General features: G+C 36.8%; 1 protein-coding gene across 9 annotated transcripts in view; it reads right to left on the bottom strand.

The window, feature by feature from the left end:
* Positions 1-2047: 2047 nt before the first annotated feature.
* PIKFYVE (phosphoinositide kinase, FYVE-type zinc finger containing) overlaps positions 2048-23265 on the bottom strand; it is an 82172-nt gene continuing 60954 nt past the window's right edge. For 7 of the 9 annotated variants that reach the window (XM_024978618.2, XM_010802273.4, XM_010802271.4 and 4 more), the window contains 14 exons: positions 22151-22211; positions 20477-20614; positions 19544-19664; positions 18131-18226; positions 15202-15285; positions 14368-14465; positions 12343-12507; positions 10912-10971; positions 10086-10262; positions 8486-8589; positions 8000-8128; positions 6646-6907; positions 6146-6220; positions 2048-5346 (listed from right to left, as the gene is read on the bottom strand). In XM_024978618.2, the coding sequence (XP_024834386.1) occupies positions 5231-5346; positions 6146-6220; positions 6646-6907; positions 8000-8128; positions 8486-8589; positions 10086-10262; positions 10912-10971; positions 12343-12507; positions 14368-14465; positions 15202-15285; positions 18131-18226; positions 19544-19664; positions 20477-20614; positions 22151-22211 (1686 nt within the window). In that variant the 3' untranslated portion in view covers positions 2048-5230. The remainder of the gene's footprint in view (positions 5347-6145; positions 6221-6645; positions 6908-7999; positions 8129-8485; positions 8590-10085; positions 10263-10911; positions 10972-12342; positions 12508-14367; positions 14466-15201; positions 15286-18130; positions 18227-19543; positions 19665-20476; positions 20615-22150; positions 22212-23265) is intronic. The other 2 variants (NM_001205467.1, XM_024978643.2) reach the window with 2 other exon arrangements.

Below are 23265 nucleotides of genomic sequence, written 5' to 3'. Positions count from 1 at the left end.
ATATCCTGCACCCTGTTTCTCCTACTACTTATATCTTACATTTATTAAAGTACAACTGTCACAATAAAACAGTGTAGAAACATTATTAATTCAAGTCCACACTTCCTTGAGATTTCTCCAGTTTTTCCTAATGTCCTTTTTCTGACAGTCACTTATTTGTACAGCCTTGAAACTACTATTTCAGTGATGGTATGAACAGAAAATGCATCAAGCATGTGCTCTTTCAAATGAAAAGCTTTTAGTGTTACCCTCATTTGTAAAAAAGTTACACTCATTAAAAAATACTGCTATTTCCAACTTAAACCTCCAAATGAAAACTACATATTCTGAGATGTACACACTCTTGTAAAAGAATAACTTAGAAGACACTTAGGACTCTGGCAAAGATTTGGGGGACTTGGGTTCCCCTAGTCCCACTGGTCCCTCTAAGGGCTTCAAACTGCTCTCCTAGCAGATTTGGAAATCTTAGGATCAAGTACTTCAGAGCCCTCTACTGGTCACTGCTCACCACTGCAACCTCATTTTGGTTCATTCTTGACAACAGTAATCTCCCTGAAAATATCTTCCTCCACCAAGGACATGAGGGAGGGCAGTTTTCATGGCACCATGCTAACCACCACATAAGTGCAAACAATGTCCTAAAGGTGAGAATTTATACAATTTAAAAAGTTTTCCACTCTGCCACACATAATGTGGCAAATTTGAAAAATGTTAAAAGTAATAATCAGCAAACCACCACCAAATTCACGGCCAAATTCAAGACAACTGACTCCAAAGAGAGTTAAAGGACATTGACTACAGTAAAATGATCTTTTCATAGATTTTATTTTCAATTTAACAAGTCAGGAAAAGATATAAACTTTAAAAAAATTTTAATTAAAAAAAAAAATTAAACTTTCAAAAGGTGAAGACATCAGAAAAAATTCCTAGATCAGCAACCTGTGATTTCCTCATGTATTTTACTCATGTCTATCAGTTTCAAAAACACTTTACTTAGATCTCTGCCTCACCTTTCTTCTCTTTTGCTTTGGCCTAAGACATTGGAGTGCATGCTCTAGAACAAAAATTTGGGGGGGGAGGAGGCATAAATTGTTAACAAGAATGAAATCATACCAAGTATCTTTACCAACCACAATGGAATGAAATGACAAATTAGTAACGGTAGGAAAACTGGAAATGTCACAAAAATGTAAAAATTAAACAACGAAATATTGAACAACTGAAAGATCAAAGAAGAAATCACAAGAGATTTAAAAAAAAAAAACCTCGAGATAAGTGAAATGTAAACACGACGTATCAAATTTACAGGAGGCGGTGAAAGAAGAATTAAGAGGGAAGTTCAAAGATATAAATATGCACATTAAAAAAGATCTCAAATCAATAACCTAACTTTATACCTTAAGGAATCCGAAAAAGGAGAATAAACAAAATGCAAAGTGAGCAGATGGAATGAAATAATAAAGATTAGAGCAGAGATAAAATAGAGAATGGAAAAACAATGGGGAAAAAAATCCAATGAAATAAACGGTTTTCTGCCACAGCTGGGGGTTTGGGGAAGCAGGCCAGGCCGCCTGGGCATCCCTGGGGGCAGGAGGCACCTACTCTGTCCAGGGGCCCTCACTGTTGTCAGGTGAGTCCCGGCCGTGGTGGGTGGGAGCTGCCGTGCTTACAGCTGCAGGATGCAGTTTATGGTATCCTCTTCAGGGACCCTGTGAAGAGTGGGAGCAACTAATAATAAAGCCTGCCCTGGAGGTGGACTCAGCCGTTCCCCGCTGGGCAACGGGGCACCCTAAGGAAACACAGAAGAACTGAGGAAAAGGAGATGAACAGAAAAGGCCAGGCCCCTACTGGGTGAAGTGAACCTAAGGATTTAGCACCCCCCTTTCTTAGATCTATAGAGAAGGGTTATTTATTAGAGAAAGGCTTCGATTCTCCCAATAGAAGAAGGACAGAATGAACAGAGGGCAACACAGCTGGGCCCAGGCTAGGCTTAGGCGCCAACTCCCATCTCCTTTTGTTAATTTCCTCAAGCAGATTCAAAACAAAGTGAAGTTGATTCTCAGTTTATTGTAAGTCTTCTTTTTACAGTGTTAAGTTTCCAAAAGGTCAAGGCAGTTTTATCTCTTAAATAACATGTCAATGATATAAAACAGCCGGAATCAAAGTAGAGAAATATATACAATATAATACACTAAGTATTTTCAATATTGTTAATTGGATTTTTCATATTAAATTAAAAGAGGCTATTCTGATTTACAATGTCATTTCTCTCGTTAAAATTAAACCTGTCAAAGACATAATGTACATTTTTCTTTTACAAAACCAGCACAGCAGCATTAATAAAACTGCGCATGATTGTAATTTTTATTTTTCTATAATACAACTGCACCCGTGTTACAAAAACAAACAAAAAAGGCATTGCACTAGATGGTTTGAATACTGCTTAAATCAGTATGTTAACACTTGAGGAATAATGAATGGCCTAGTCTGTTTTATCACCAGGCTCATTCACAAGGGTTTGTACTCTGCTAGCTAAAGCAAACTTTCTGTAGGTAGATAACTTTCCTCAGCAGTTTTATATAAGTCCACCATTAATGGGTAAAAAGCCAAGGAACAGCTAATGCCACAAAAACCAATACAACCCTACTATTTACAATACCAAATAAAAGCCAAAGCTAGAAAACCACTCATTTGCTGAATCAAGGGAACAATTATAAGTAGGACATTCTGTATCTATAAATTTGAGTATCTATAAATTTAAAACATTCAACAGACTACAAAAGGGCTTGCAACAGTTTATTCCCCTTATTTTTCTCAGGCTTGGGTAAAAAAGGAAAAGGAAATCTTTATATTTTTAGTTCTGATGGCATTAAAACAGTTTATATCTGTAGATAAGATTTTTATACAATGCAACATGTTTACATAGCTTTCTTGTGCTACTATAAACTATTCTCAGAATGTGTTTTTTATGCTACAGAGGAAAGTATTAACATTCCTTCCTCATTCTTAATTTTTCAGCATCAAGGTTCTCCAGGCCTTGGTGGGGAATTCAACAGAGGTAAACAGTTACTCGGTGCCTAACACTGAGTATACAGTATTTGAAAAGGCTTATATATCTGGTAGTGGCCTAAATAAGAGCAGCAGGAGGCCAGGTATACAGTTCTACCACTCATGACAAATTAAGTTTTATATTTTCCCTTCATTAAGACAGTTTTAAATGGACAGATCACACTTGCAAGGAAACAAGTATTACTTCAGATTACATTACATTGGAATTTTTTAGCCACAAAAATACCTAAGCAACAGCAGTACTTAAAAAAATAATAATAATAATTGGTTCTTCAAGTCATGGGCAAGGAAACCAAAATCAAGAAGACACATTATTGTCAAGACCTATTTCAATGGAGCATTCAAGCTGTACATAAGGTATTGAGACCAAAACAGATAAACAATCTGATTGCATCTGGAGGAAGACACCTGCTCCTGGAAGTGTTCCTGACTACAGGTGTGAGCAATGGATAGGGTAAACAACCCTAAGTATCCTGACACAAAAAAATAAACAGAGACGCCAAGACATGTTTACACTCAAAATGAGATGCAGTATCCATTGTTCCTGGACATGAGAGGAGTGGATATCTCCACATCTTCCAGTTCTGGACTGGTCTTTGACAACAAAACCAACATCAGGGCTTTGTATTGTTCAAAAGGCACACCATATGTTTAAAAAAAAAAAAAAAATGCTTGTCATCAGACCAGTTAGAACCCTTGGTCAGCTTGTTTCTAGTGCAAACCATGTCTCTAATAAGCACCAAACACCAAACACCAAACTAATGCTTTCATTTTCTCAAGTAAACTTTCCAAAATGTTCCTATTTCATAAACTTAAGTCTCTGTAACTGGAATGTATCCAGACTTTTTCTTATTATGTGGAAGCTGCAAAAGAAACATGCTACTATGGGAAGCCTGAAAGGGTGGAAACCTTAAAATGTTATAAATCCCCAAATTAGCCTTATTATGGAAAGAAGCCACAAGAAAGTATCTGGGGTTGTGTTGTTAGCCATAGTTTAGTAGTTCTGATCACTTTTTAGACAAACAGAAACTATTAAACAAGGAGTTTCTTACTAAGAATACCTTATTTCGTAATATTTCTCAACAGTCAGAACTGGCCTAGAAATTCGTACAGAAAGTTAGAGAACAAGGACGTCCATATGGGAAACATCGTAATTTTATAGATGCTACACAAATCACTAGTTATACCTATAGTATACACTACAGGTCCTTTACCTCTACAAAGAACAGGCGAGTGCTTCCCTCGCCCAATTTCTTGGATCAGGCCTAATTTTTCTTTTTAGATTAAAAATAATCTTCCATTAATAATTATCCCTTTGGGGATTTAGTCATTTTAGACTCATTTAGTAATATCTCCCTGAAGTAGGAGAAAAACCTAAACTATGAGCACGTGCAGACAAGTGCAGTTCTGCATATTACTTGCACAAAAGTTGTAAACAGGCTTAAAAAAACAGCTCCAGAAAAAGGCCTGAAGTTAATGGCTGTGGCCTCCTGTCACCCAGACAAGAAGTGATAGAACTTGAAAAATATCAAACATACTTGAAAACAGGGCAAGATACAGAACACGACAGGATTCCCAATTTAAGTCAAATTCCTCAGCAGAACAAGAACAGCTTGCATCCATCTCTTTAACTGGCCACTGATAGAATAATTCAGAATTGTTTTAGAGTTTCAGAAATTCTGATAATAGGCAAACATTAAATTGTTACATAAGAAACACAAGAAAAATTCACCAGTTCTACCAATCCTTTCCAGAAAAAGAATGTATCCAATGTGAGGCCAGGAGAGTCACAATCTATGACACACTGTTTGCTTAAGGGGACTGTCAGCAAACATGACAACCCATTGCTCAACCAATCTCATCTCCAACCATACATTTGTTCTCAGACCTTTGAAATGAATCTAGATTTCAGCTTATGTGAACAAAATACTTGTGCAATTTCCCAGCCCACGGTTAGCTAACTTGTAGGTATCAAAAACCAAAGTGCAAATCCATGGAGTTTCAACCCTTCAGCTACAGATGGTCTACCCAACTTCAGAACTGAAAGGCCTTTGCACACTGTGGTGAATGTGACAAAGAAATAAAACATGTAGCTGACTTGTGGTCCTTTGGTTCCAGGCCCCCTTTTCTTCCTGGTCCGTTTCAGAGTATGTGCTTCATTTCAGCAGTTCAGACCCAAGCCTGTCCAGTGGTCTGGCACCATCAGGAAATACTTGTCCATGGCTTCACAGAATCTAGTCCTGTACAACTCTGGAGAGACCACAGTCGGCATTTTACCTAGGATTACAAAAGGGTAAAGGGAAAATAAGGAAGCTGTTACATAACTGACCAGACCACTGACTTCGACAGCTATGTTCTTTTATGTAAACGAACATAAAATGCCATGTCATGTAAGCACACACACTATGATGGGCTCAAAAAAAGGGAGGGTGCTCACTGTACGACATGACAAGGGACAGGTCCTTCCTGGTAGGACCTTTTTATTTTAAAAGACGCTCTTGCCTAGAAATGAGAGATGTCTGAAAGCACACCTGGTGCTCTCAGTGCTCAAAGAACTTAAAGGACTTCAAGCGTTAATCAGGACAACCTCCTGTTCAGGAACTCTGGCCTTTCTTTCCTTTAACTTTTCATTTTGAGAACCTCTGGTTTCTTACCAGAGTTTCCCAGATGATGCAGTGGTAAAGAGTCCACCTGCCAAAGCAGGAGGCACAAGAGAGGCGCATTCGATCCCTGGGTCAGGAATATCCCCTGGAGTAGAAAATGACAACTCCAGTATTCTTGCCTGGAGAATTCCATGGACAGAGGAGCCTGGTGGGCTACAGTCCAGGGGGTCTCAAAGAGTTGGACACGACTCAGCATGCAGCAGGCACCGCATCTTAACACGTATTTAAGATCCCATATTTCCCCATTTAAACAATTCCTTTTATTATTTGATCATTTTGGAAATGATGATAAAGTCAAAGATAACCAGTTATGTTTTATAATTTTTTCTGAAGTATCCATTTGTTATATGTTAACTGATGAGGAAGATAATGAGAACAGTTTAAAGAGTAAACTGAACAAAAATTCTGCTCACCTTGTCCTCCTAAAATTCCCGTTGATTTCACAACCATCTCAAGCTTTTTGTCCCAGGTAAATGTTCGGATATAATCTGTTGCAGGGGGTGAGATGAGCAGTAAAAGCTCTCTTAATAAATATAAGCAGATAACAATCACAATTACCACTGCTATTACTTCTACATTAGTTAACATTGAGTGCTGGCAATATTGTAGGTGCAGACAATATGCCAAGGGCTGTCCTAAGGGTTTTTTACCATATTAATTCTTCCAAACCTCATAACAACCTCACAGGGCTTTATCTTAAGTAAATTCCTGAATACATATATTTTTGATAATGAAAATGGAAATGAGAAATATGAATAAAAGTACTAGAACAGAAAAACAATTTATTTTTAAAATTTCAAATGAGTTTGTGAAAACATTCAATAAGCTATTACTACAACAGGTTCAGTATAGTCTTCAAAGATTACTCTGGCTTCAATCATGAACTGCACGTAAGACATGCTCATCGACCTACCTATAATTCCAACTACTAGCTCATTGCTGGTATCGTCTCGCCCAACTAGCAAAGAATAGTCTATAATGAGGTGGCTAGAAAGGAAGTGGGAGTCGCTCCGGATCGAGGCTCTCAGCACAGCTTTGGAATGAGAACGGATATAGAGAGGGTTGTCTCGAACCATCTTTAAGAGATTTTCATCCAGAAGAACAACATCACAGCTCTCTTTCCCGGTATCGGTTTTTACATTTCGATTCCTAAGTGAACCCTTCAAGTCAAAAACCTAGCAGAAAGAGAATTCTCTGTCATTTATGTGAATTGCTACAAATGGTTAATTAATATAATTAAATTTAAAAGGCAGAAAGCTTCCTGTACCCACTATCCTTATAAACACTTTAATATTTAACTTTAAAATTTATAACTTATGTAAGTCATTGAATGCATACATTGTAATTATATAATACAAAAAGCAAATGGTGATATAATTGTATCATATGAAACTAATAACTAGGTACCCAAATATTCAAATATGTCAGAAATATACTGACCCATTTAATCAACTATAAGAAACATTAACAAGTAACTCCAAAAGTATATTGCTGAACCATAAAGCAGTTTGAAAAACAGATGTAAACAGTCTTAGGAAATTTCAAGTTTTGATATCAAAACTGTGCAGGACAATGCAGAAGCAACAGCATATTTCTAGGAATTTCTAGACAGTAGGAAAAGCAATGCTAGTCAGGGGACTTGGGAACTAGACCAGTGGAACCGGAGGTGTATTCTACAGACCAGCTAATCAGTTGTTCCTGACTCAAGATCAAAGAGAAGCTGGTGCCAGAATGTAAACTGATTACACATCATTAAACCTACAGTTTAGTTCAGCAGCAGCTTTTGCTATAGCAAGACTTTCTCAATGAAGAAAGCAGTACATTAACTTACATTCTAAAAAAAAAATTTACATTCTCGTTCAAGCTCCTAGCTCCACAGACTGGAAACAGTTCAAAGACCAGTACATTGAAGAGCACTGTTCTAGAATCTAGACCAACTTGAATTCTAGGAAGAGCTGTGAGACCTTGATAAAGTCCTCAATTCCTCTGAGCCTCAGTTTCTTCATCTTTAAAATGGCCAGATCCATTGGATCTGCCTTCTTACTCTATAATTCTGTGTTTCTAGGATATTGTTTATGTTAAATTTTAGGACCAGTCCACAATATTCCTCTTTATTCTTTCAGTAACTCAAAAGTTAAAGCTGACCTAGTAACCAAAGTTTAATATTTACTATCAAATACCATGTTATTCTCTAATCAATATGTTCAGGAACCAGAAATACGAAGGGATCCAGCAGCTAAATAGTTTGCGTGGTTCATTATCCTTACCTGTGCCATCTTTCTCCCGTAGAAAAGATTTTCCATGACAAGGAGATCTAGCTTCTTCTCAGTGTTGTTCTGAGAATTCTTATAACCAATTCTGTAAACTCCAAGAATCTTGGCCAATGCAGTAGGCCTCTAATTCAGCAAAGATAAAAGTAACCTCTTATCAAAAAGGATTACTTATGAATATTATGCTTAGTGAAGTCAGTGAAAAATAGATATTGTATGATATCACATATGTGAAATATGTGAAATCTAAAAAATATAGATACAAATGAATGTACATGCAAAATAGAAACAGACTTAAGAAATATAAAACTAGCTTGTGGCTGCCAATGCAGAGAAGGAATAGGGGAGGGACAAATTTTTTCTATGAGAGTAACAAACTACTCTGTAACAAACAGAAAAGCATAGAGAAAACTGCCCTTAGGACTTTCAGGAGGTTAAATGGACCAGTAAACTCTAGTTACAGATCAGGGTTTAGGTTTCTACCTTTTGCTGAACGGCATTTGTAATGTAATTGAAGTAGTGTGGTGCGAAGTCAAGGAAAGACTGGACTTCCAGACGAGGCATTTGCTTCAAAATGAATCTGTCATCTAAAAGGCAAAAATTTCACGTTTATTCAGTTGCAATATTTACTGAGGTAATCTAAAATAAATCATTCTAAGAATCCTAAATGACTTGCTCACTTCATGTTTTGAAGGGATACTTTTAATATGATAACACTGAGAAGATTTTGATCAGAATATAGTTCTCAAGTTGAAGGTTTGGAAGGGCTTCTGAGAATTTATATAGTCAAGAAAACTCTACATTTGACAGTTGCACACCTGAAGTCATAGCTAGATGATCTACTTTTTAAAACTACCAAGTAAAATGTTACAAACTCCTTTGTTAGCAACCCAGGAACTACCAGTTATAAAAGTGCCTATCAAGCACATCTTTCCTGATGCATTTTCTCAAGTAACTGCACTTTCAGTGAGTACGGAGAACTCAAATAGTAGTATAAATGGTCACAATCTGCTGTCAACTTCTGCAGGTTAAGAACTTGGCCTTCCAGTTTTCAAGTCAAATGTTTCTTTTCTTTTTTTTTTTTTTTATTTTTAAACTTTACATAATTGTATTAGTTTTGCCAAATATCAAAATGAATCCGCCACAGGTATACATGTGTTCCCCATCCTGAACCCTCCTCCCTCCTCCCTCCCCATACCATCCCTCTGGGTCGTCCCAGTGCACTAGCCCCAAGCATCCAGTATCGTGCATCGAACCTGGACTGGCATCTCGTTTCATACATGATATTTTACAGTTTCAATGCCATTCTCCCAAATCTCCCCATCCTCTCCCTCTCCCACAGAGTCCATAAGACTGTTCTATACATCAGTGTCTCTTTTGCTGTCTCGTACACAGGGTTATTGTTACCATCTTTCTAAATTCCATATATATGCATTAGTATACTGTATTTATGTTTTTCCTTCTGGCTTACTTCACTCTGTATAATAGGCTCCAGTTTCATCCACCTCATTAGAACTGATTCAAATGTATTCTTTTTAATGGCTGAATAATACTCCATTGTGTATATGTACCACAGCTTTCTTATCCATTCATCTGCTGATGGATATCTAGGTTGTTTCAATTTTTATCTTTTTCCCATCAGCTCTGAGGTACCTTGTGAGTTTTCTAGAAGTTCTCTGTTACTATTTACATGTGGAAAACTCAGGACTAGAAAGAATTTAGTAGGGATTTGATCAATACCTGTCTTTCATTATACACTGTACACCATGTATTTTTTCAATGTTCTTCTTTCATCCTCTCAAGCATGAAAAGAAAAACATGTTTGCTAAATGACACATCACATTACCTCAGTTCAAGGGATTCATAAATTATCCGAGTGAAAAAAGATGGATGCCGCTTAATTAGCAAATGATCAAAAAGGCCTTGGAGAAGGAAATGGCAACCCACTCCAGTATTCTTGCCTGGAGAAATTCTTGCCTCCAGTATTCTTGCATGGACAGAGGAGCCTGGCAGGCTAAGTCCATGGGGTCGCAAACAGTTGGACACAACTGAGCAACTAAACAACAACAGCAAAAAGGCCTACCTTCAGTAGCGTAAAAGGCAGCTCCTGATTTGCCTCCTCGGGCCTGCCACGGAGAAGAGTGAGAAAGGGAACGAATGAAATCTTCTTCGCTGCTGCCCAGAATCACTTCTCGCATCTTATGAAACTCTCCCGCATAGTAGAGCCGACAGTAAAACTTGGCGTTGGCATCCGAAAATTCTATAAACAGAAATGTTTTTAGAAAAAAGCTCTTCTGAATCAGAAATATCTTTTCCTTCTTGCCCACTCCCCACCCCCACACTAAATGCAAGCATTTAATTTTCTCCATGATAGTATTTTTCATGTTAAGTCTACTACATCCCTGTTTATCACTATTCTGTTGTCTTCAGGAAGGATTAAAAGAGTACCTTAGGACCACCCTTACATATTTCTAGAAAAACAACCAAACATAAAACAAGACTCGGTTCTAATTTTATGCTGGTTACTGCATTTTCATCGTTGTATGATTACATCTTAAATTTCACTGTGTTACTATCCTGGGTAACAAAACATGTACACACAACTCCAAATGTCTTGGTAAGGTACTATGGCTCTAAATTATACAAGAACAAATGATTTAAACCTTAGACATCTAATTAAATTAAAATTTATAAATTAAATTAAATTTACAAATAGATTTCCTTTTAAATTAAATAATGTAAAGTTTATAAACTAAATCTAGATGAAACAAATGCTCATCAGCACAAAGACTTAGTATTCATTTCAAGAGATAGGATATTTATCTAGTGTGAAGCTAGGAGCTTCAAATAATGGAGTTTGTTCAATTATAGTCCTGGGTGCCCAAACCAGAGATTTATCTCATACTTACGAAGCTCCACATGAGGATTTGTAAGTTGTTTCTTCTGTGTATCTCCTCCATCTACTTCATCTAAAAGATTTAACATCATTAGCAGAGCCAAAGTTTTAGGCAGTTATCAGTTCATTTTGTGTATTCTTTTTCCCTGATATAAACTAAAAACTAAGTCAGTTAGTATTATCCTAGTCAAGCCACGCTCAAACAAGCATCATGCATACAATTAACTGTAAATTATTACAATAAAAATGTATGTACATTTTGAAAGATCAATTTTAGATTAAAAATCAGAGAATTCAGATTGAAGAATAATTTTTCTTATAGTTAAATAATCCCTATGATAGCAATAAACTTTCTCAATTCTAACATCAAGACTTTCTGTGGCTATTTTACCAAAGTTTATGAGCAGTTTTCCCTGTGTATAGAGTAATGCTTTCCCAATATTCTGAGATGCTTTATCATATACTAAGATATATATACACTATAGAAAATATACTAATATCTACTTCAGAGCTGTTTTGTTTTTCTTATTTGACTAATGTGTCTGGCAAACTTATTGCCAGACAATTATTGTGGAGTTGTAATATATTTTAACTCTAATTACTATAGAGTTGTAATACATTTTAACATCTAGAAGAACAAGTCATCCTCTAAGTTTCCCATTTCAAAATTATTTTTTTCAAAGCATCAATGCCTTCTAAGGATCACAGCCTATAGAATACTAAACACAGATCTTAATTATTAATGAAAACGTATCATGCAATTTCTATTTCTTAAACTACTAATTCATGCTGTAACCCAGGGGTTGCCAAACTACTCCTCTAAAGGGCCAGATAGTAAGTATTTTACTCAGTTGCCACTACTCAACTTGCCAATATAATGGGAAAGCAGCAGACAGTAAGTAAATGAAAGAGAGGGTGTGTGTGTTCCACCACAACTTTATTTACAAAGACAGGTCAGCTTAGTTATCTGACTCCTGGTCTAACCCTGTATTCAAACACCATCAGGTAGATGTATTTTTTTAAATACCTAAATGAAGGTGGGTATCAGTAGCTTCTACCTTACAGAGACTGGAGAAGAAAGGGGATGTCTGAGAGGGCAATGGGATGACCTCATTTGAACATACACTGTGAGCTACACAGTGAGACAGATGCCTAATGTCACTTAGTCCTCAGTAAACCTTGGAAGACACTGCTTTTCCATTATCGGTACAGCAAGTAAGGATTTCTGATTCCTCTACTCGGTAAGTGAGAACAGTGATACCTGAAACCAGCTGGATTCTCCCAGCACCAGGCTTTTCCCACCCTACCCCACCACGGTGTGAGAAGAGCGGGAAGGCCCTGATTTCTGCAGTAGAAGTATCTATTTAAAGCTGTAAGGAACATAACCAACTGAAGTAAGTAAACTGAAGCCTAAAACAAGCACATTTGGTCTCCTTCAACACACCTTGAGGCTCAATGCCTTGATTCTCCGTCCCCTCCTTGCCCGTCTGCCCCACTTGGTAGTAAGCACTATCTGCTCCACGTAAGGTCTCTCTCTTCTGGGAAGAGAGGTCAGGGCTTTTCCCTGCTGTCCCTCGGAAGAAGGACAACATTCCAGAAGCCTTTTTGGCTAAAAATAAGAGGTAACATATTAAGTACAGGTCACTGCACGTAGAAAACTAAAAATTTAAAATTCATTCCTGTGTAAGCAGTAACCATTATATCAAAGTAATAAATAAGAGTAACACTGATGGATTCATTTGCACAGATTATTTTTCCATATGGTTTACGGAGGCTTTAGGGGGCAACCAAGCACTCTTATTATCAAGAACAGAAGAAAAGCAATGTTCAGATAGCTACATACCAAAATGTGAGAAATTATTAAATATAGAGAAAGACTTTAAAAATTTTCTTTCCAAGGCTGTCATAGTATCTTAAGCAACAAGTTTAAGATAGGGCTACATTCTTATAGTATTACAGTACAGCTCATTAAACTAACACAGAACAGTATTCCAAGCTACGAGGATTCAAAGTTAAAAGTAACATATTTATATCATCTGTGTTCCTATATTTTAACACAGCAAAATATATAATTTGAGTTTTAGCATTTTTCAAAAATAAGTAGTATAGGATGACCAAAGATACCACTAAAGCTTGCTCTATACTTTTATTCTTCCTTTTGAGCTTCATCATATCATTAATACATATGATCCTAATTTGGGGGTAGCCTTTCCCTCCTCCAAGGGATCTTCCCAAGCCAGGGATCTAACTGAGGTCTCCCGCATTGCAGGCGGATTCTTTACCAACTGAGCTATCAGGGAAGCCCTTTGTACATTTACCATTAACAAAATCCACACTAAATCTCAATCAATAAGTGCTTACTTAGAGTGGCAGACACTATCACATTCTCCTCAATACCCAATCCCACCTTGCTCCTTGCTAACAGAGCTCCAATTTTCTTTAGGGCAGCAGCATGCGGAGTCCCAGGAAAAGAATCATGATTTGTATAAACTAGCCAGGACAATGATGCTCACCACTTTCTCAGTCTCCTTTGCAGGAAAGGGTAGCTATGAGACTCAGTTCTAACCAATGAGACTGAAAAGGAAAGGGAATTTCCTAATAAAAGACAAGAACAGAAGCTTATACTTCCCTTCCTTCTGCCTCAAATGCAGACATTAGAGTGGGACATCTCTGACCATGAATAAAATTTAAGAGAAATCAAAGAGAAACTAACCCTTATGTTGTCATGACAAAGCCAAGTAGCTGAACCAATGCCAGCAACTGCGCATTTGCAGACGTTGCTATTTTAAAAAAATAAACTATCCTTTGTTTAAGCCCCAGTAGATTTGAGTTTTCTTTTCAGTTTAGTCACTCAGTTGTGTCCGACTCTTTGCAACCCTATGGACTGGAGCATGCCAGGCTCCCCTGCCCATCACCAACTGGGTTTTCTGTTACTTGTAGGGAACATTCCTAACTGACAAAGTCAAAGAAACACAACTGCAAATCTCTGCTCCCCACTACCTGTGTAACCTTGAGCAAAGTGCTTAATCTAAGTCTTAACTTACTTTCTGAAAAATGGAGATATGTCAAATATGGGGTTATTGTGGGAATTAAAGAAGATAAGACATGAAAAGTTCTTTTCACAATGCCAACAATGCTACAAAAACAAACAAACAAAAAAAAACTGATACTATATTTCTTATGTTGCATGCTTTAAACTGAAAGCTCTAGCCAAGAAGGCCGATCCTGCTTCTTTTTTGCATGGACCTTCCTTTTGCATGAAACGCTTCTAGGCGTTTCAAACTCAAAAACTTAAAAATCAAAGAAAAGTGAAATATACACAAAAGAAAATATATAAAAATTTTACAACCATATTATAGTTCAAAGATCAGAAACAATAAATCCTTGCCAGATGGCATTTCTTATTTAACATGTTTTCTTCTTCAAACCACAATTACAAACAAAAGTACTTCTCCATCTGTAATCTTACTTGGCTGTGGTTCTGCTTCTACCGCACGGTTTGTCTGTCCTCCACTGATCTCAGGTAGTCTAATTGGGCTGCTACTCTTTGGTCTGCTGTCTAAAGTACTAAAATGAGAAACAGAAGAAAAGTTGGTTTTATATGATTCAGACACAAAATAACAAGTACTCTAATTCCTATATTAATCTACTTCCCACCTAACCCCACCCACAGTATCAGAAATCTGGTTCATAATTTATATAAACACAGGTTAGCATGGAAGAAAAAGTCTTGAAATGTATACTAGACTTTTAAGAAAAAGAAAAATGTTAAAGCTATAAGAATACAGGGTCTTAAAATATTTTTCTCAGGTCTATCAGAGCTATATTATAGCACCCATAAGTCAATGGTGACAATTATGACAATTTCTGTCTCAAATACCTAAAATACCAAAAATACTTAAAAGAGCTGATTTGGCAGAGGTTTGCTTTGTTTTTTTAGCTGTTAAGATCTTTAATTATTATGGAAAATTCTTAAATTATTTAAAGTACAAAGCTAGGCAGTAGTTTACCAATTTCAGAAATTAATTTTCACAGCAAAGAGAACTTAAAAACTTAAAAATGTAAATATGCAATACACTTTGAACTTCTATGACAATTATAAGAAAACTGTAACCTAGCAGACTTTTTAAGGTCTTTTGCTATACCTGAATTTTGTTCTGTCAATTACTGGCTAAAAAATGAGCGCCACTGATTAAACTCTAGAAACTTTTACATCAACAATAAGCTGTAATAAAACTGAAATACGAACACCTAGAAAATGATATAGTTCAATTAAAATAAATTTTCCTCAATCACGTATCACCTGTTTGTTGGAAGCCCTTCTTCAGCACTGTTCCGCTGAGTGGCTTTGGACAATTCCTCTAAGGCATTCCGGTATTCTTTACAACTTAGGATGGAAACAGGTTGAAATATGTTAAACATTAAGGTCTTCTTTTAAAGTAAATCATATGCTTTAGAATAAGCTTTGCATTATAGAAACACAAACATTATAAGCATCTACATCTAATGTACTTAGACAAATAACATTAGAGTTAAATAACAAAAATTATCAAGTAGAAACTTCATGAAGAAAGTCAATATGTACACCAAAAAATAATACAAAATATAATCCAACACACCAGCCAGACTCAATATCCTAAACAATGATTGTGAAGGCCTCCATACTAACATTTAGATCAAATGCCTTCAGGGTTGAACAGCTAATTGAAAAGCATGAAACTTCACCATTTAGTGTAATAGGGAGGAAAGGGACTTGAGAGTGCTTTTCAACTTAAAAGTGCTAAACTTTAAGAAAAAAACATTTTTTTTTTAAAGTTGCACTGTCCAACAAAATCCAACTAGCAGCCTGGGAACCCTGGTTTAGATAAATCAGATGTGAACATGTATTATTTTTCCAAGATATTAGAAAAAGGTGACGTCAACTAGAAAATCCGCTTCCTAAGAGTAAAAAACACATATTTTTTTCATTGACTTTCCTGCCTTTCTTATCTATTCATGTAGTATGTTCAGTTCAGTTCAGTTGTTCAGTCGTGTCCAACTCTTTACAACCCCGTGAACCCCAGCATGCCAGGCCTCCCTGTCCATCACCAACTCCCAGAGTCCACCCAAACCCATGTCCATTGAGTTGGTGATGCCATCCAACCATCTCATCCTCTGTTGTCCCCTTCTCCTACTGCCCCCAATCCCTCCCAGCATCAGAGTCTTTTCCAGTGAATCAGCTCTTCACATGAGATGGCCAAAGTATTGGAGTTTCAGCCTCAGCATCAGTCCTTCCAATGAACACCCAGGACTGGTCTCCTTTAGGATGGACTACTCTCAAGAGTCTTCTCCAATACCACAGTTCAAAGGCATCAATTCTTCGGCGTTCAGCTTTCTTTATAGTCCAACTCTCACATCCATATATTACCAATGGAAAAACCATAGCCTTGACTAGACAGACCTTTGTTGGCAAAGTAATGCCTCTCCTTTTTAATATCCTGTCTAGGTTGGTCATAACTTTACTTCCAAAGAGTAAGCATCTTTTAATTTCATGGCTGCAATCACCATCTGCAGTGATTTTGGAGCCCAGAAAAATAAAGTCTGACACTGTTTCCACTGTTTCCCCATCTATTTGCCATGAAGTGATGGGACCAGATGCCATGATCTTAGTTTTCTGAATGTTGAGCTTTAAGCCAACTTTGTCACTCTCCTCTTTCACTTTCATCAAGAGTCTCTTTAGTTCTTCTTCACTTTTTGCCATAAAGGTGGTGTCACCTGCATATCTGAGGTTATTGATATTTCTCCTGGCAATCCTGATTCTAGCTTGTGCATCCTCCAGCCCAGCGTTTCTCATGATGTACTCTGCATGTAAGTTAAATAAGCAGGGTGACAATATACAGCCTTGACGTATTCCTTTTCCTATTTGGAACCAGTCTGTTGTTTCATGTCCAGTTCTAATTGTTGCTTCCTGACCTGTATACATATTTCTCAAGAGGCAGGTCAGATGGTCTGGTATTCCCATCTCTTTCAGAATTTTCCACAGTTTATTGTGATCCACACAGTCAAAGGCTTTGGCATAGTCAATAAAGCAGAAATAGATGTTTTTCTGGAACTCTCTTCCTTTTTCGATGATCCAGCAAATGTTGGCAATTTGATTTCTGGTTCTTCTGCCTTTTCTAAATATCTGGAAGTTCACGGTTCATGTATTGCTGAAGCCTGGCTTGGAGAATTTTAAGCATCACTTTACTAGTATTTGAGATGAGTGCAATTGGACGGTAGTTTGAGCATTCTTTGGCATTGCCTTAGGGATTGGAATGAAAACTGACCTTTTCCAGTTGACTAACCAATAAAATGAGAAGCAAAAACTTCATGAACATCAAAAGGCAATGATAAAAAAAATGTATCATATGGAATCTTCTAAAGGAAAAAACTCCTTATTGTCCAAATAGTAACTCTAAACTCTATAAATGCTGAAGTCTATAAATCTATCTTGTTTACCCCTTATACCCAGTACCTAGTATACCACACATTGCAACATTCAAATATTTGTTGAATAAATGGACAACTTGTAACCAATAATAAAAATAAAATTTTAATTTCAATGTCTTTCAATAGGGAAAAAAATTTTTATTAAACATCTTAGATTCTACTTAAACTAGGTACTATCACTGCCAAGACATCATTAATATTAAAAAGCTTTGTTATTTTAGACACGATATATAAAAATTTCTAAACAGGGGCCCTTCTTTAAGACACATAATTGTGGCATGTAAATGAATTAAGGCCTAGGAACAGCATTACTCTAGGGAAACTTGACCTTCTATGTGTGGGAAGCAAGAAGGAAATAAATGAAAAACACAAAAAAGATATTCAGAGGATTAAAGGCAGCTATGTTCCAAGTATTATATCAATATATAAACCAAAGGAAAGGATACAATGGACACGTATTATAATATAGAGAATGGACAGAGGATATAAGAATTAGCAAATAACTTGCCTAGTTAACTTAATTATTAGAAGCTTGCTTAAGAATCATCCTGTTAATACTTGGGTAAACAGTACATTACCAGATACAAAAAGAATAAACTGTTGCACCCAAAGGATATATATTCTCTACTTATATTTACTACTTTACATTTACTTATATTTTGCTCTACTCTATGTAACAGAGCTCAACAATACAGCAATTAATAAATAAATTCACATAAAACATGAAAATACAAACACAGGTGAAAAAGCCCTATGAGTAATACCTGAGAGCAAAAGCAATGATGGAGCTGGGCTCCTTCTCACAGACTGCAATGGGCACTCGTTCATGTTCATACATTAAGTAGTGTTTATCTGGATCGCTGTTCAAAAACACGTAAATCAGAACAAAATTAGCAGAAAATCACATATACAACCCATTAGCACAATTACAAGTAAATCTCAGGACAATTTTAAGTTAACTAAATAATGCATAATTACATGAATATAATTAAGCCAAAATGTATGCAGAACTGGAACAAACAGCCAAGGAAAACAGATCAACAGAAAGTTTTTAAAGGCAACTGAAAATTATCAGAACTGTTTTTCAAATTAGAGGGTCCTGGAATCATCAAACAAAGTTTTCCACGTTGGCAAGATGTTGGGCCATATTTATCTCAAAAGGTATTTACAATGAATAGCAGAAGTTTAAGGGATTTTGTTCTATTATAAGTTTGAAAGAAAAGTCTTTTGGAAACTGTGGAAATGTACCACTAGTCCAGCAGTAAATGACATAAACTATTCAAGTCTGAAGCAGAGAAAACAGAGGCCTTTTACACATTTATACCACAGAACACACAGCTCAAGACATGAGCTCCTGAGAGCAGTTATTTCCCTTACTGATCTTTCTCTACGTCCTGAGGCACTAAAGCTGCTACTCTGTAAGTTTAAACATTGACTGAATAATTAAATACAGAAGTCAACTGAGAACAAAATCCATATTAACATACATCTGTTTCACAGGAGCAAGCATCATCAGCTGATAGCCAGACATGTCAACCAGTGGAAGAAAAACCCTCACAGCCAGCCTATGTTTTTCCCCCACTATGAGAGAACCTTGTACACACAAGATCACACAAAACCTTGCAAGGGCCATTGCAATTCATCACCACTGTTAGAAACACACCATGTCCCAGTAAAGTACTGGGTCAGTAATACCCTCATATACAATCAGCAATATGTTTTTATGATCATGAGATCAATTGTTGTTGTTATTCAATCGCTAAGTCATGTTTGACTTTTTGCAACACCATGAACTGCAGCCTTCCAGGCTCCCCTGTCCTTTACTATCTCCTGGAGTTTGCTCAAACTCAAGTCCATTGAGTCAGTGATGCTATCCAACCATGTCATCCTTTGTCATCCCCTTCCCCTCCTGCCCTCAATGCAGCAGTATATCTTTTAAAATGTATATATAGATATAAGCAATTCTTTATTAATCTATTTATCTACTGTTAATATATAAAGACTACATGTTCCACAAAGTAAATTATACAAAAAGACATCTCTTTTATGGTAATGGAGGATAATTTTGGATTGAGAAATACGTATATAAAGTTAATGGAGAGTATATCCATAGAGAAATCTTTAAAATGAAGTGAAAATAAAACCACCCAACAGCCACTGGCTTATATAATACTTACAAAGGAAATGGAATAGGGTTATAGCTATTTCCTGGAAGCAAATTTGCAAAGATGGCTTTCATGGTTGATTTTTCCTTCACCTGGCTGTCTGTAGATCCCAGCAAATGTCCATCAAATACATCTAGAATGAAAAATATTCTACTTATATATTAATATTCAGGAAGAGTAAAAGTATAAAGTGTCAACTATATTTCTTTTCCTTTTTGGAACACAGACATGGGCACACCGTAATTACCAATTATGGTGTAAAATTTTTGATCTAGGAATAATGACTATCTAACAGGAAGCAACCGTGAAGCATACACAGCTCTGACCCCAAGGGGCTTGTTTTTTTTACATTTCAACATGTTTGAAGTTGAGATCATCCTGCAATCAACAGCCTCTTACCCTCAAGGGGCCAGGCAGCAGCCGTGGTGAAATTACTGGCCAAGCATGCATGAACTCAGTCCCAGCTGTTCCTGTTGCCACTTCAACTCAGTTATGAGCACTGTGGCTATTATATTTGAGCTTAATTGCAATTTAAAAGTTATGTTTAAAGTTTACACTACAATTAAGTAGTTGGTGCTTAAACAGAAAGCAAGGCAAGAGAGGGAAAAGGCATACATCTATTATTGGCGAAACAAATGTTTGTCATTGGAGAAATGGTTGAAATTTTCTTTCTTTCTTATAAGGGAACAATCGTGTGCTTAATGAGACTTAAGAAAATATTAATAATATCCCCAGAAAGTAGATAAAGCTGAATAGCATTTTGTTACTGAGACAGTCACATGTCAAGCAGTGCAACTGAAGGGATATGGTAAAAAGCTACATCTAAAAGAGCACTTTCAACGGTACAAATTTTAAATCCCAAGGGATAAGAAAGCATTGTGCCCCAGCATTCAAGAGTGTTTGTCTTTACTGGATGAAGTACAGAAATAGTGACTTGACCTGTACCTTCAGAACTGCTGGCAGTATCGAGATCTGGGGGCCCTCCCATGACCTGCTCAGGCACGCCTTCAGGAGAAGTAGGCAGCTGGAGATGGGGGGAACTGGTGGAGCTCTGACTGGAAAGGGTGGCTAAGAAGCGGTCCTCTAAAGAAAAACACCATGCAAATGAGTCACTTTAAAACATTATGTCCATTTATACCTAATAACAATATTTTCAAAAGGCCAAAACCTTTTTCTACTTCATAAACGAAAGAATTTTAGCTTCTTAAATAAAGTTACATAGGTCATTTCACAAATGAATTTCAGAAATTTTAAAAATGGACACAAAAATCCAGACAGGTTATATGACGACCACAATCAGATCTTAGTGACAGCAGGATGACTGGCAACCAAGTCTAGTACCACCCCAATATTCTTTGCACCAGACCATAATGCCTGGGCTTCCCTAGTAGCTCAGCTGGTAAAGAATCTGCCTACAATGCAGGAGACCCCAGTTTGCTTCCTGGGTTGGGAAGATTCGCTGGAGAAGAGATAGGCTACACACTCTAGTATTCTTGGGCTTCCTTGATGGCTCAGCTGGTAAAGAATCTGCCTGCAATGCAGGCTACCTGGGTTCAATCCCTGGGTTGGGAAGATCCCCTGGAGAAGGGAATGGCTACATACTCCAGTCTTCTGGCCTGGACAATTCCATGAAGTTTTTATTTCAGCCCATGGGGTCACAAAGAGTCAGACATGACTGAGTGACTTTCACTTCACAATGCCTACTTAAATATTTTGTTCATTCAATTTAATAAGGAATGAAATTATGACACTACTGAGGGGGAAAAAATCACGTTTATTCTCAAGGGGGAAATTCACTTAATTATAATAGAAAAATGCCAAGAATTCCAAGTTGAGTTTCTATTCTACCAAGATAGTCTAAGTAAATTTTCCTTCCAATTCCCTAGAGTGGCACCAAGTTATTCAATGAAATATCGATGAAAAACAGGCTTAAGTCAAGAAAAGATTTTAGCGATACAAAAATATCAACTAAGCTTTGTCTGATTTTTTTTTTCTACGAAACCAGGGACTTAACTGTAACACAATTAAGAGAGAAATTCAGTTTCATCTTTCTGTTCTTCCCCTAAAAAGCAGCCTTCTCTATTGATCATCTGGCTTTCCTGGTAGCTCAGCTGGTAAAGAATCTGCCTGCAATGCAGGACACCCCAGTTCTATTCCTGGGTTGGGAAGATCCACTGGAGAATGGATAGGCTACCCACTCCAGTATTCTTGGGCTTTCCTGGTGGCTTAGCTGGTAAAGAATCCGCCTGCAATGAGGGAGACCTGGGTTTGATTCCTGGGTTGAGCAAGCCCTGGAGAATGGAAAGGCTACCCACTCCAATATTCTGGCCTGGAGAATTCCATGGACTGTATAGTCCATGGGGCTGCAAAGAGTCAGACACGACTGAGCAACTTTCACTCACTTCACTATTGATCATCTATTTCTCTATCCTAACTTAGGCAATGCATTTTACAATAATCTTAAACTGAGACTGCTTACAAATGTTTTACAGCAAGGAAAAAAATGTCTTTGACCGACTGCATCAGAAAAAATTCTCAAAATTTAGTGTTTAAACAACTTCTAGACTAAGAAACGTCTTTAAATTCAATGGCAGGTGATCACCAGACTCAAGGACCAACCTTTTTCTCCATTTGGAAGTCCTGGAGAAGCATTCCGTGGAGATGCATCCACTGCACTTATCTGTAGAGAAGGAAATATTCTGTTCTTAAGGAAATGTTGAAATCACACTAAAAAAAATTTTAACAAAGTAAATCTTACGCTTTCAACCTCTTAAGAATTATTGATATTGATTCATTTAAAAATAATAAACCCATTACATATTACTATAAACAATACATTTTAATTAAAAACAGATTTTTTTTAATTGGTAAAAGAGTGAGATTGTTTTATGCTTTTACAAATATTTCAATGTCTAGAAAACATTAAAGTCTTCTTTTAATAGAAGACAGTTAAATTCCTCTCTACTTCTGCATTTAATCTGTTGAGCTATATTATTATGACTGAACTTATAAAGATGATCTAGGCTCATACAGTTATGCAGTTGAAAAAGGGAAATCTCTCAGAGCCCTTGAAAGGGTCTAGGACCTCCAGGGTCCTTGAACTACATTTTGAGAATTCTGTTCTACACAGTAGCTCACAGACCCATTAAAATATCCAGGAACTACTTATGATTATCCATTAAGCCCAGCAACCTTTTATTATCCATTGGATTTTCTCAAGTCCCATAATCCATTGATAAAATATATATTTAAATGACTGTCAGCCCTGTGCATAATGTCGTTAAAAGTCATTTCTTACACTGCTACTTACAATGTCCTTTGATTTGCTCACCCTAGCAGTGACTGCCCTGGTCATCCTATATAAAATAACTCATCATCACCAACTCCCTTGGCATTACTCTCCATTTCTCGTTAATTTTTTCCTCACAGCTTTGTTTCCACTTGTTTTTTAAATGTTTATTGGTTCATCTGTTTATTGTCAGTCTCATAAACAAACGTTCCATGGGAACAGTAACTATGGCCTTCATCCACAAATGTGAACTTTTGTGTTCACGTTTGTGAACCCTGAAAGCCCTGTACTCAGAACAGTGTCTAAAAGCACTCAATAAGTATTTATCAGATGAATGAATATAAACACAAAGGCAGTGCTACAGATTTTCAAATCAACTTTCAATCTTTCAAAAAGAAAATCATCCATTAACTGACTTTGTATTTTCAATTCCATGTCTTACAGC

The sequence above is a fragment of the Bos taurus genome, chromosome 2, assembly GCF_002263795.3.
Source record: "Bos taurus isolate L1 Dominette 01449 registration number 42190680 breed Hereford chromosome 2, ARS-UCD2.0, whole genome shotgun sequence".
Classification (NCBI taxonomy): domain Eukaryota; kingdom Metazoa; phylum Chordata; class Mammalia; order Artiodactyla; family Bovidae; genus Bos; species Bos taurus.
The sequence above is the reverse complement of the archived record's forward strand: the minus strand, read 5'-3'. Positions and strand labels throughout refer to the sequence as shown.